Source organism: Aquarana catesbeiana, linkage group LG03 (assembly GCF_042186555.1).
Source record: "Aquarana catesbeiana isolate 2022-GZ linkage group LG03, ASM4218655v1, whole genome shotgun sequence".
NCBI classification, from domain to species: domain Eukaryota; kingdom Metazoa; phylum Chordata; class Amphibia; order Anura; family Ranidae; genus Aquarana; species Aquarana catesbeiana.
In genome coordinates, this window is record NC_133326.1 from 714,899,461 (window position 1) to 714,912,651 (window position 13,191).

The window sequence follows — 13,191 nt, forward strand, 5'->3', positions numbered from 1 at the left end:
TGACACCAATGATGTGGCACTATTGCTCCAGCTGATACCAATGATGGGGCACTATTCCTCCCACTGACACCAAAGATGGGGCACTATTCCTCCCACTGACACCAACGTTGGGGCACTATTCCACCCACTGAAACCAATGATGGGGCACTATTCCTCCCACTGATACGACACTATTCCTCCCACTGACACCAATGATGGGGGCACTATTCCTCCCACTGACACCAACGTTGGGGCACTATTCCACCCACTGAAATCAATGATGGGGCACTATTCCTCCCACTGACACCAATGATGGGGCACTATTCCTCCCACTGACACCAATGATGTGGCACTTTTCCTCCAGGTGATACCAATGATGGGGCACTATTCCTCCCACTGACACCGATGATGCAACACTATTACACCCACTGACACCAATGATGGGGCACTATTCCTCCCACTGACACCAATGATGTGGCACTATTGCTCCAGCTGATACCAATGATGGGGAACTATTCCTCCCACTGACACCAAAGATGGGGCACTATTCCTCCCACTGACACCGATGATGCAACACTATTACACCCACTGACACCAATGATGTGGCACTATTGCTCCAGCTGATACCAATGATGGGGCACTATTCCTCCCACTGACACCAATAATGAGACACTATTCCTCCCACTGATACCAATGATGGGGCACTATTCCACCCACTGACACCAATGATGGGGCACTATTCCTCCCACTGACACCAATGATGAGACACTATTCCTCCCACTGACGCTAATGATGAGACACTATTCCTCCCACTGATACCAATAATGGGGCACTATTCCTCCCACTGATACCAGGTGTGTTTCAATAGCGAATGAATATTCACTATTATAACACTGATCCTCCTCCCGGCCAATCAGGAAGCAGGTCTTGAGACCCGTCACCTGATGGGCTGAAAGGACAGGCAATCCCATTGGACGCCTAGGAGAAGGAGAGGAAACGCACTGAGGAAGCGAGGAGGAGGAAAGGACACAGGAGCCGATGCCCGCTGCCTGCCACCCAAATAAAAAAACACCAACCGCCACTGGGCATGGGCCATATCATAATTGCAGCTCAATCTATAGTCTTCTGATTGAATTCTGGCTCTATCATAACGCATTCTGAGAGAACATAGAAGGGTGGGTGTAGGTATTGTGAGTCCGCTAGCCAATGGAGGAGATGAAACCGACAAATTTTAGCCGTTTTAGTTAAAGAAATGTTCTGGCAGTGTAGGAGGATAGCACAACTCTCAGATGTTATGTAGCTACTGCAAAGATTGTGATGGTGGCATAGAGCCTAGGCAAGATCTGGGAAACGCTGCAATATGGGAAGCTGCCAAGCTATGAAATATTGTGCAGACAGTCATATCTGCTTATTATCTGTGTGTAGTGTATTCTACTGTATATAAGAGCACGACATATCAAAATGGGGCTAAGCACATCTTAGACCAGTCTTTCTCAATCTTTTTAACACAAAGGAACCCTTGGAAAACCTTTCCGGGCTTAGGGAACCCCTTCTAATAATGGCTTTATCTACAGCTCATGGTACAAAATTGTAGCGTTTCTCCCGTAGGAGCCACAGGAATATTGCCCAGCCCCCCCCCCCCCCCCCCAAAAAAAAAGTTTTGCCCCACAGCCAGACACACAGGCTCATTCAATTGTTTCTTCAATGACCAGTCTAAGGGTGTTGTTTATGTTGCTTTTATTTTTGGAGAACTTGAATAGGGTTGAGGGAATTGAAAGGGATAATCCAAGAGCAGGAACTATGCACAACTTGAGGACTAAGTATCCTCTTTCTGGACAAGCTGTAGTAAAGTCTGCACTGGTAAAAAAAAAAAAACAGTAGACTTAGGCTTTGTAACATCAGTAGTTAACAAGAACAGAGTTCCTTTATAGTGGAATGGATGGACTAAACTCTTCAGAACACCAGAAGGTGCCCCCTCTATACCTGGGGTTGGGGTGGCAGCAGCCTAAAGTCTCTAAGATCTCTCAGAACCATCTGTACTCACAAGGCCCAAGCATAGCTGGTTGCCTCCTTCCAACTTCCAAGCGACTCTCTCCAGAAGTACCAGACCAGATCTTTAGCAGACAGCCCCCTCAGTCAGCTCTCTCATGGTTTCAGCATCTCAGGCCCTCAGGTCGCCCACCCGAGACCTCTTGTTAGCAGACATATAGCAGCATTGCCTGAAAGGGCAGCGTGCCCTCTAGGCTGGACTCATTTTCTCCAGGAAAAGACCCAGTGTGCTTCAAGGATATATACAGTCTCTCAGCAGGCCTTCAGAGCCTGCCTCTTTGGGATTGGCCAGGGCTGTATTAATATTCATGTTGCCATCTGCATAACTCTTTAGGGATGGAGATCGCTCTGGGCTGACTCGATCAGTCACTGTTTGTAGGTAGGTGATGATTTGGTTGGGAAGGATAAGTTCCCCTTCAAACATAAAAGGAGGTGGTAGTGAGCCCTATCGGGGCCTGGGCTGATGCCTCAGGGTATGGTCAATTCCACATGTAGCCTTGGAAGGTAGATAAAAAGGAGCGCCCAGTATCCAGTGTATATGAAGAAGGGCGAGTCACTGTTCCCCTGAAACGCGCTGGCTTGAGTTTACTTGCTGCTTTCCTTTCTAACTACTTTCCAAATCTGCATAACTCCACACCTATCATCCAGAAGCTGCTCAAGCTCTCTGGAGACAGAGGGAGCATAAGGCTGGCAGTAGCTGAGCAAACTAAGCAGACCTAACTTGTAAAATGTAACTGCACTGATTACGGTGAGCAAACTAAATTTACCTAACAAACAATTACAGCCAGACTGAATACAGTGAGGCAACTAAATTTGCCTATCAAAACACAGCTCCACTAAATACAGTGAGCCAGCACTAAATCTATATATCTAATCTTAGCACCTACCTAGGAGGGTGCTCAGGGCCGTCTTTAATGTGGAGCAAATGGGGCAGCTGCTCTGGGCCCAATCATTGTTGTGGGGCCCTAGCAACCAATCAGTGAGTGGTAAGGATCTGCAAAACCACTAGTAACCAATCAGTGAGCAGTAATGATGTGCAGTAACCTCTAGCAACCAATCAGCAAGCATAAATGATGTGCTGTAACCTCTAGCAACTAATCAATGAGACATAATATGTGCTGAAAACTCTAGCAACCAGTCAGTGATCGGTAATGATCTGTCGCAACCTCTGGCAACCAATCTCAATCACTGCCTGATCTGCTGCAGTAAACTGATTTTAAGTCTAGCTGCTATTTCTTGTATTTCCCAGAGGGGGGGGGGGGGGGGGGCGGGCAAGAAAATGTTTGCCCAGAGTCAAAACAATATTAAAGATGGCCCTGATGGTGCTACATATATATGATGATCAGTGAGAAGTATGCTCCCTATTGATGGTCATTGGGAAGAATCCCACCCTTTCAGATAGCTAAAAAAGATTATTGGTTACTCATCTGAGGGAGGGAAGTTCGCTCCTTGCTCAAGCAACCCCTAGAAACCTCTGGAGGTACTCTTGAGTTTCAGGGAAATCTGCTTGAGAAAGACTGCCCTAGATAGTGTTTTAAGGAGAACAGTCACATTTATGAGGAAAACCTTTTCAGCTTTCCAGGCAGTTTAACTTGTAAGTGACCTTTTCAAGCGATCCTAGAAGCTGGAGTTTAAAAAAAATGGAAACCCAGCAAGTGAACGTACTATGTACTAATGAAAATGTGTTCCTCCTTAATAACTGCTGTCCTTCAAACCAAAAATAGAATGCATGAACAGTTTTGTTTCCCCTGTCAGCTGGGGGACCAGATCATGTCTTACCTTTAATTTACACTACCCACGTCCAGAACTATGTCAAGCGCCCCTCAAAATAATGGAGTTCAGGTGTTTCCAGTGAAGGGTACAAAAAATTACAATGCTACCAACATTTTAGGTAACTGTGCTCTTCCAAACTAGTGGACATGTTCCATTGCCCCCTGGCAGGTGACACAGGCTCACCCAAGGCATGGAATCTAAGGGACAGTTGATCTTCAACTGAGTTTCTGATTGTGAAGATGGTCCCGGAGTCGAGTGGTCCCGGTTTACTTTGCTGCAAGGGGGTGCTGGAATGGAGAAGCTGCTCAAGTGCTGCAGTTGAAAGAGTTGTCAGGTCCAGGCAGGGGTCAAGCCAGGCAGAAAGGGAGAGAATAGTCAGGTCCAAGCAGAGGTCTAGACAGCAACCTAGAGCAAACAAGAGAGTGGTCAAAGTCTACCCAGTTCTGCAACAAACAGTCAACTGGTATGCAAGTATCATAGTTCTTTAGCTCTCAGGTAGCTAGCAATAAGACACAGCACTAGCCACTTCGAAGATCAGACCCCTCTGGTCATGCCCATTGTCATTACTGGAAAAACTTTGGAAGCCTGGCAAGGATTCTGCAGGAAGCATTGGAGGTCCTGTTAGGAATTCTGCAAGAACCATTGTTAGTGCTGGCAGGAATTTTGAGAGCACAATTGGAAGTCCTGGAAGGAATTCTGAAGTTCCAATGGAGGTCCTGGCAGAGATTCTGCAGGAACCATTGGAAGTCCTGGCAGGGATTCTGAAAGTACTATTGGAAGTTCTCACAGGGATTCTGACAGTACCGTAACAGGTTACAACTTGGGGAAGGCCTTTTTGTGTTCTAGCATGACTGGTCCCCCATGCACAAACCAGCTCCATAAAGACACGGTCTGGTGTGGAGGAACTTGAGTGGCCTGCACAAAGCCCTGACATCAACCCTACTGGACACTTCTGGGATGAATTGGGACATTGGGCCAGAACTTTTCCTCTAACATCAGCACCTGACCTCACAAATGGGCACAATAAACAAATCTCATGGAAAGCCTTCCTAGAGGAGTGGAGAATGTTATAGCCACAATATATTAATGGCCAAAGGTTTGGAATAAGTCCAACAAGCTCATATAGATATTGATGGTCAGGTGTCCTAAAACACTGGGCCATGTAGTGTATTTTGGTCTGTCCCTTGATCCTCCCCCCTGGCTGGCTGTGCAAATTAACGCAGCTTTGGCCATAAATATTGTATTAGTTTAGAGATGGCACAACATATTATCGGTACTCTGGCTGATTTACAAGACTTTGAGCAGTTACATGGGCAGTAACTATGCGGTCCAACAGGTAATGGTTAAACCCCCAAAGGAAATGTCCATGCAGGACGTCATAGTTACTTAGCTGCAAGGGTTGATGGAACAAGTAGACCAGAAAATTGCAATGAAAACACAAGCAGTAGCTGTCTCTCTGCTTGTAATAGACCCCCACAAATTAGCATTTTTTAATTTTGGTGCTGCTGCTTAGCATTGTGTGACCCATGCTTTGAGAAGGTAATTAAAGTGTATGTAAAGCCCAAATTCTTGTCTTTAGTTTTGGATAGGTTTTTTTGTCTGTCCCCAGTTAGGGAAATGTCTCTGCACTTCATGTCCTGGAGATGACATAGGAAGTAAGAATAATTCCTTGCAGTTGAGGGAAATTCCTCTTTGAGAGAGTGGTCACTAGAACAGGTGTCTCCATTTTTAGATTTACCTTCCCCTCCTGTTCTGGTGTCAACTATAAAGTTTTGGAATTACCACCACCTTCTGCCTCGGTGACAATATTCACCTGGACAAACAAAGATTGTGAATTTCAACAGTGGAGTCACAGACATCAATAAAAACCTGACGTGGGTTCTAATCCTCCCACAAGCCATCTGAAACCAAAAATATTAAAGTTTTGGCTATACATTCTGTACCCTTTAAAACCAATAAATAGATTGTAATGTTTGTCCTCTTGTGTGATATGATCCAAAACTGTCTTTCTCATCTCTTGTCTTCTCTTTATTTTTAGGGATCCCAACCATCCGGTCCCTCAGGACACCAAGTTCATCCACACAAAACCCAATCGCTTTGAGGAGGTGGTATGGACAAAGTTTAACCCTAAAGAGAAGCAGTACCTACACATTGGCCTAAAGCCTCGGGTTCGGGACAATTACCGCGCCAATAAGGTTGCCTTCTGGTTGGAATTAGTCCCTCATCTTCACAACCTGAACACGGTTCAGCATCCTTCAACCACCACAAAATTACCCCCCTACAGCACCCGCTGGCCGACTGGTACCAGGATAACGGGTGGCAGTACCACTCGGCGACCGCATGCCACACTTCCACCTGAAGACTATGATTCGACTGGTGGACCGGTGGAACGACCTCGATACCCCCCTTTCCCTGGGGACACCCGTGACTATTCAACTGAGTTGAGTGTGACCGTAGCCGTCGGAGCTTCTCTCCTCTTCCTCAACATCCTGGCCTTTGCTGCTCTTTATTACAAGAGAGACCGGCGTCATGAACTCCGACAAAGGCGACACAGTCCCGGGCGAGGAGGAGCTCCCGGCAATGACCTGGCACATCATGGACCGGAAGAAGAACTGATGTCCCTTCAGATCAAGAGGGCTGGAGGAGCTCCTGATCTTGAGCCTCTAAGGCCACATGATATACTGCGCCCAGCTTGCCCTCCCGACTATACACTGGCGTTAAGAAGGGCCCCAGAGGACGCTCCACTTCCACCGCCACCTCCACCTCCTGGCTCTGTCATGGCTCCAAGCACGATCTCGGGCCTACCCTCTTTACATCCCTTTAATACATTCCCCACCACTGCTCACAACAATACCCTGCCCCACCCGCATTCAACCACAAGGGTATAGTGGTACCAGGCATCTCTCCCTCTACCCATACATTGCCCCGTCTACCCCTTCCTCTCGCGAACAGCAACATTGGCTATCTGGGCCTATCAAGCCTGAGCTGGATTTTGCCTTATGGCAGGGGATGGGGGTAGATGAAATAACTTGTTTATTATGAGGGGGCCAGAAAGGAACTACCCAGTCTCCCCATGCCCCTTCTCCTCCTCAGGCTTTAGAAACTGCTCCCAAGATCAACATTCAGGACTGTGACACCTGGACTTCAACTTCTGCCTATGTCATGGGGGAAACAGGGTCGAAAAAAAAAAATACGATGGGGCAGTTATTTAATGGGATGTAGGGAAAGATATGAAATTTCAATCCAATAAATTATACCCCCCTGTTGGGGGGAGAGTTGCTAAAGGAGGAAAAGAGGCCTATGTGACTAGGCTGAAGCCTCCAACTGACTCAACTTGTACACCTGCTTTATTTTTATTCACGGACAATATCCAATGGATGGGGGATGTTACGCCAGGCGCGGGCCTCACACAGATAGCCTGTGTCTGGTGCGTTCAATGCACTGAACCTTCAAGGACTCAAATGCTCTCAAACAGCTGAAAAAAATTGCCGTCACCAGAAGAGGGGAACATAAGAGCTATCCCCTGCAACGGAGAAAGGGGGCAGGGGGTGAATGTACAGGGGAGGGGGTGAATGCATGAGAGGCCAAAATTAAGCCCCTCCCCCTTAAAAAATACAAAACACAGTGCCAATGATCCCCTTCCACCTCTTCGGCAAGGTGGGCCTGCTCCTATCTCAAAGGGGGTGCTCAAATGGTAATAGGTGTATCGCCTCTCCACTGCCATAGTCCCCATGACCCCTCTGGGTAGATCAAAGGGGGGAAGGGAACTGTATGTGTGCCAAAATAATAGTGAGGGAGTGTCTTATACGACGGATCTTTGCTCTCTATTTTCCTATATTACGTTTCGTATATTACGACCATTGCCATCACGTACTCTTGCTTCTTCTCACTCTCGATTAACCCCAAGCAAGCCCTTCATTCTTTATGTGTACCCCTCTCCCTCGCAAAAAAAAAAAAAAGAACAACAACCCTTTACCTGCACCCACTTCTGTTCTTCTTCTCATTACCTATAGTCCTCCTCTTTCTCTCTCTCTCCCCCCCCCTCTTTTTCCAGCTCTTCCTTCACAGAACCTGGCTGAGCCCCCATCCCACAGGGGCTAGCGATCAGAAGCACATGGAAACCAGCTATCCCGGCACGGACATCGGGATCAGATCACAAGGAGACGGGAGTTTACGGGAATCATTGGCAGCAGGCTTCGATGTTTACAAGAAGATTAGACAGGAACGATTGGTCCCAAACAGGGAGACCGCATTATTTAATAGGGCACAGGGTCAACCAATCACAGGATCTACGTTTTTTTTTTTTTTTTTTTACAGATAATACCTATTGACGAGGGTCGGTGACTCCCCTCTGATGGGATAACAGTATTACACGCATGCCTTCTTTTTTTTTTTTTGACCTATCCTCCACTTCTTTATAAAAAGCTGAAGCTATTTCTGGTTCCCCCGACATTTCAATGTTTTTCCTTGCCGCATTATTACTATGACAAAATCCATTTTCTTAATGGATTTCAACTTTTAAAAAAAAAAGAGATTTGATGAATTTTTCACCACCGTAGTCAATGCAGGAGGCTACCCAAAGATAGTTCTCAAAGTGCCAATCTTTTTTTTGTAGTTTCTTCCACAGTATGTTGCTTTCTCGCATCTCATAAACTGGATGGAAAAATGGAAAAACCATAAAAAAATGAATAAAAAAGTCAGTGAGAACTGGCTAAAATAAAAAAAGGCAGGAAACAATTGCCAAATTTAGCTGGCTTATATATATATATATATATATATATATATATATATATATATATATATATATATATATATATATAGCCTGATCAGCGGTTCACTTTCCCATGGGACTGGAAACCAATATACACTATGTGGTCAAAAGTATGTACAGTAGATCCAACTCAATCCAAATAGCAGAGTTCAGGTGTTTCCAATGAAGGGTCCTTTTTAGACAATTGTGCACTTCCAACCTTGTAGTAACAGTTTGGGGGAAGCCTTTTTTTCCAGCATGACTGCACAAAGTCAGCTCCATAAAGACATGGCTTTGGTGAGTTTGGTTTGGAGGAACTCGAGTGTCCTGAACAGAGCCTTAACCTCAACCCTACCGAACACCTTTGAAATGAATTGGGACCCCATTAGTGAGCCAGTTCTTCTCGTCCAATATCTCCATAAAGACACATTTGACCAGTTTGGTGTGGAGGAACTCGAGTGTTCTGCACTAAGCCTTAACCTCAACCCTACATGAACACCTTTGGGATGAATTGGGATCCCAATGGTGAGCCAAGTCTTCTCACCCAACATTAGTACACAACCTTGGCTGATAGGACACAAATTGCCACAGACACACTCCAAAATTTTGTGGAAAGCCTTCCCAGAAGTGTTGACCCAGCTCCATGAAGATTAGGTATAATGAGTTTGGTGTGGAGGAACTCAAGTGTCCTACATAGAGCCTTCACCTCAACTCTTCTGAACACCTTTGGGATGAATTGGAACCTAAATGGTGAGCCAGGTCTTCTCATTCAACATCTCCATAAAGACATGGTTTGACCAGTTTGGTGTGGAGGAGCTCAAGTGTTCTGCACAGAGCCTTGACCTTAACCCTTCTGAACACCTTTGAGATGAATTGGACCTCCAATGGTGAGCCAGGTCTTCTCATCCAACATCTCCATAAAGACATGTTTGACCAGTTTGGTGTGGAGGAGCTCAAGTGTTCTGCACAGAGCCTTGACCTCAACCCTACTGAACACCTTTGGGACGAATTGGGATCCCAATGGTGAGCTAAGTCTTCTCATCCAATATTAGTACACAACCTTGGCTGATAGGACACACTCCAAAATTTTGTGTAAAGCATTCTCAGAAGTGTGGACCCATTTCCATAAAGACATGGTATGATGAGTTTGGTGTGGAGGAACTTCAGTTTCCCGCACAGTATCCTGACCTCAACACTACTGAACACCTTAGTAATTAATTGGAACCCCAATGGTGAGCCAAGTCTTCTCATCCAACATGACCTCACAATTTTTTTGGCTGATAGAACACCAATTCCCCAAGACACACTCCAAAATTTTGTGGAATGCCTTCCCAGAAGTGTGGACCCAGCTGACTGTGAGCCAAGTCTTCCCATTCAAAATCAGTACCTGACCTCACAAATGGGCACAATTTTTGCCAGACACACTCCAAAATCTTGTAAAAAGCCTTTCTAGAAGCATAGAAGATCTTATAGCTGGAAAGGTGGGACAACTCCAAATTAATGACCATGATTTTGGAATAGGGTATCCAAAAATTTTATATAAGTGTGATGGTCAGTTGTTCACAAATGTTTGGCCATGTAGTGTATATTTGTTCTAGCTCATGATCCTACCCTTGAGCTGCCTGTGTAAAGCAACATTACTTTGGCCACATATATGTTTGGAGATGGTGCATCACATTCTGGGTACTCCACCTGGGTACACTACCAGGTATTCTACCTGTGCTGCCCATTGATTTAGAAGTCTTTGGAATGTTACATGGGCTGTGTTCATGGTGTTCATGGTTACACCCCCAAGGGGAATCCCCATGGATGCCCACATGGTTACTTAAATGGGCAATAATCCCCACAAACATACTGCAAAATCTTATGGAAAGCCTTTCCAGAAGAGTGGAAGCTGCAAATAGGAAGCCAATTCCATATTAACGTCCAATGGAATGGAATACCCAACATGCTCGTATAAGGGTTATGGTTTGGGCTCTACAAGTGTTTGGCCTTATACTGTATCAGCCTTTGGAATAAAAGGATATTTGCATCGTGTTGAACCCTTATCCCACTACAGAGGGGAGTATACAAATCCTCATTTTTTGGAAAATCTCTTCATCTGAAGACGGTGTCCTTGGAGCCCGAAAAAGATACAGAGTTATTTTGGGCTTTATATGTGGATGTTTCATTACCGAGAACCCCCCTACCCCTCCCCCACTGACCTTAATGAGATTTATATTATATAGATTGTTCTATCATTAAAGGGAAATATGGAACATATAAATATATAAATATATATTATATGCACTGAAAGGTGCATACACAGATACGTGTATATAGACACATATGTGTATACGAGCCGTGGCCGTCTGTGGCGTTGTATGGAGGAGGGTGATATCCGTTGGACGTCCTACAGTCATTGGGAGTCTGATGAGCCGCTGGTGTGCTGCAAGTCCAGACGGTGGGTGATATACATATATGTGTGCGCATATACATTCAGTGAAGGCACAGGAAACGCCTTATCGCCTTTTTGGGTCCTGACGCTGAACTGGTTACATAATGGCACTTTTTTATTTTATTTTCTGTTTTTGGGATCTTGGACTGAAATAAAATGACAAATTTTGGTGAGAAAATGGTCGGCTGTTTATTGGGGGGGGGGGGTTACACATATATTGGAGAGGCCACAAAAGGCTTCATGTGCTCAGTTCTGGGTTTACTTGTTACAGTATCTGTCCACATGCAAATTGTATTTCAGTTTTAAGTGGAGTCTGGTGGACTAAGTCCCCATCTGTCTTCTAATATCTCCTGGGGAATCTAAAGGTGTGGTCCCCCTCAGTAATTACTTGTTTTGTTCCCAACCACTTTTGAGTTTTAGGAGTCCCAGCCAACTCCCATTCATCAACTCAGCATAGGGATGGTGGGAACCCCTCATAATTGGCACACCAGGTGTACAGACCCAGGAACTCAGCACAGGGATGGTGCTAACCCCCCATAATGGGCGCAGCAAGTGTACAGACCCGGGCACTCAGCACAGGGATGATGAGAACCCCTCATAATGGGCACTGCAGCTCTAGAGACTCAGGAACTCAGTGCAGGGATGATGGGAACCCCTCATAATGGGCACAGCAGGTGTACAGACCCGGGAACTCAGCACAGGGAGGGTGGGAACCCCTCATAATGGGCACAGCAGGTGTACAGACCCAGGAACTCAGCACAGGGATGGTGGGAACCCCTCATAATGGGCACAGCAGGTGTACAGACCCAGAAACTCAGCACAGGGATGGTGGGAACCCCTCATAATGTGCACAGCAGGTGTGCAGACCTAGGAACTCAGCACAGGGATGGTGGGAATTCCTCATAATGGGCACAGCAGGTGTACAGACCCAGGAACTCAGCACAGGGATGGTGGGAACCCCTCATAATGTGCACAGCAGGTGTGCAGACCTAGGAACTCAGCACAGGGATGGTGGGAATTCCTCATAATGGGCACAGCAGGTGTACAGACCCAGGAACTCAGCACATGGATGGTGGGAACCCCTCATAATGGGCACAGCAGGTCCAGAGACCCAGGAACTCAGCACAGGGATGGTAGGAACCCCCCATAATGGGCACAGCAGGTATACAGACCTGGGAACTCAGCACAGGGATGATGGGAATCTCTCATAATGGGCACAGCAAGTGTACAGACCCGGGAACTTTGCATTGGAGTCTTTCCTGTTTTCTGCCGCCAGATATAATTTTATTCCTCCAGTTTGTGATTTTGTAAAAATCAGATTGAGGGTAGCTCTTAAAGTAAAAAAAAACTATCCAAAATTCCAGTTTAATAGGCACGTCGTAAATGGATGCACGGAAAGGAAACGACATGCAGCTCATTAATTTATGTATATCATAAAAAATGCAGTTCATCTATAAATGTGCAAAACAGACGAGTCCCCCAGCACTCAGGCTTGTCGGCTAGCAAAGGCGACGAAAGCTTCAAACTCGACTCTCAGATGGTGATAAAAGCAGAGGCTCCGGTTATATAATATGAGAAAGCCACGTGCCGAGGCGGCTGTACAGGCCTCTGGGAACAGCAATATGGCTTGTATAGTGATTATGGCTCCTCTGACACTGGGCGTTGGATTTGAAAGATCAGTTCTTCTGTAGAACACCCCTTCGGGAATATTTGCAAAAGTTGGCAAACTCAGTGGATGAGTCCTGCTCTGTGGATGATTGAACTGTGTGAATTATTCCAATAGGCCAAAATTACTCCAAAAATAACCCAATGGAGGACCACATGGAGAGCATATATGGAAAAATATCAGATGTTGACTGAAGCAGTGTATAATGTCATCAGGGCTGGGCCAAGGAGTAGGCAGAGGAGGTGGTCATATTGGGTTATTCAGAAGAAGGGGGCACACTTTGGCCTTTTTGCTTTGGGTGTTGAAGGACTAGGTCCCGGCATTGGGAGTCAATGACCACCCTCTTCTCCTGTCCTATTCTGTATACAAGGTTATATGTAAATACTCCACATCTGGACCTACATGGGTACAGCCAAGTCAAGAGGACCTGGCAGTTGTAAAATGGGCTCATGGGTATTTTTTTTTGCCCCTTTCGATATAACAGGTGGCACTGGTAACCCTGATGGCTATATGGAAAGGTGAGTACTTGCTGAAAAT

The 13,191-nt window shown here is 45.9% G+C and overlaps 1 protein-coding gene across 2 annotated transcripts in view; it reads left to right on the forward strand.

Moving 5' to 3' along the window:
* NLGN2 (neuroligin 2) overlaps nucleotides 1-11,166 on the forward strand; it is a 285,843-nt gene extending 274,677 nt beyond the window's left edge. For both annotated transcript variants that reach the window (XM_073623176.1, XM_073623177.1), the window contains one exon: nucleotides 5,840-11,166. In XM_073623176.1, the coding sequence (XP_073479277.1) occupies nucleotides 5,840-6,689 (850 nt within the window). In that variant the 3' untranslated portion in view covers nucleotides 6,690-11,166. The remainder of the gene's footprint in view (nucleotides 1-5,839) is intronic.
* Nucleotides 11,167-13,191: the final 2,025 nt, after the last annotated feature.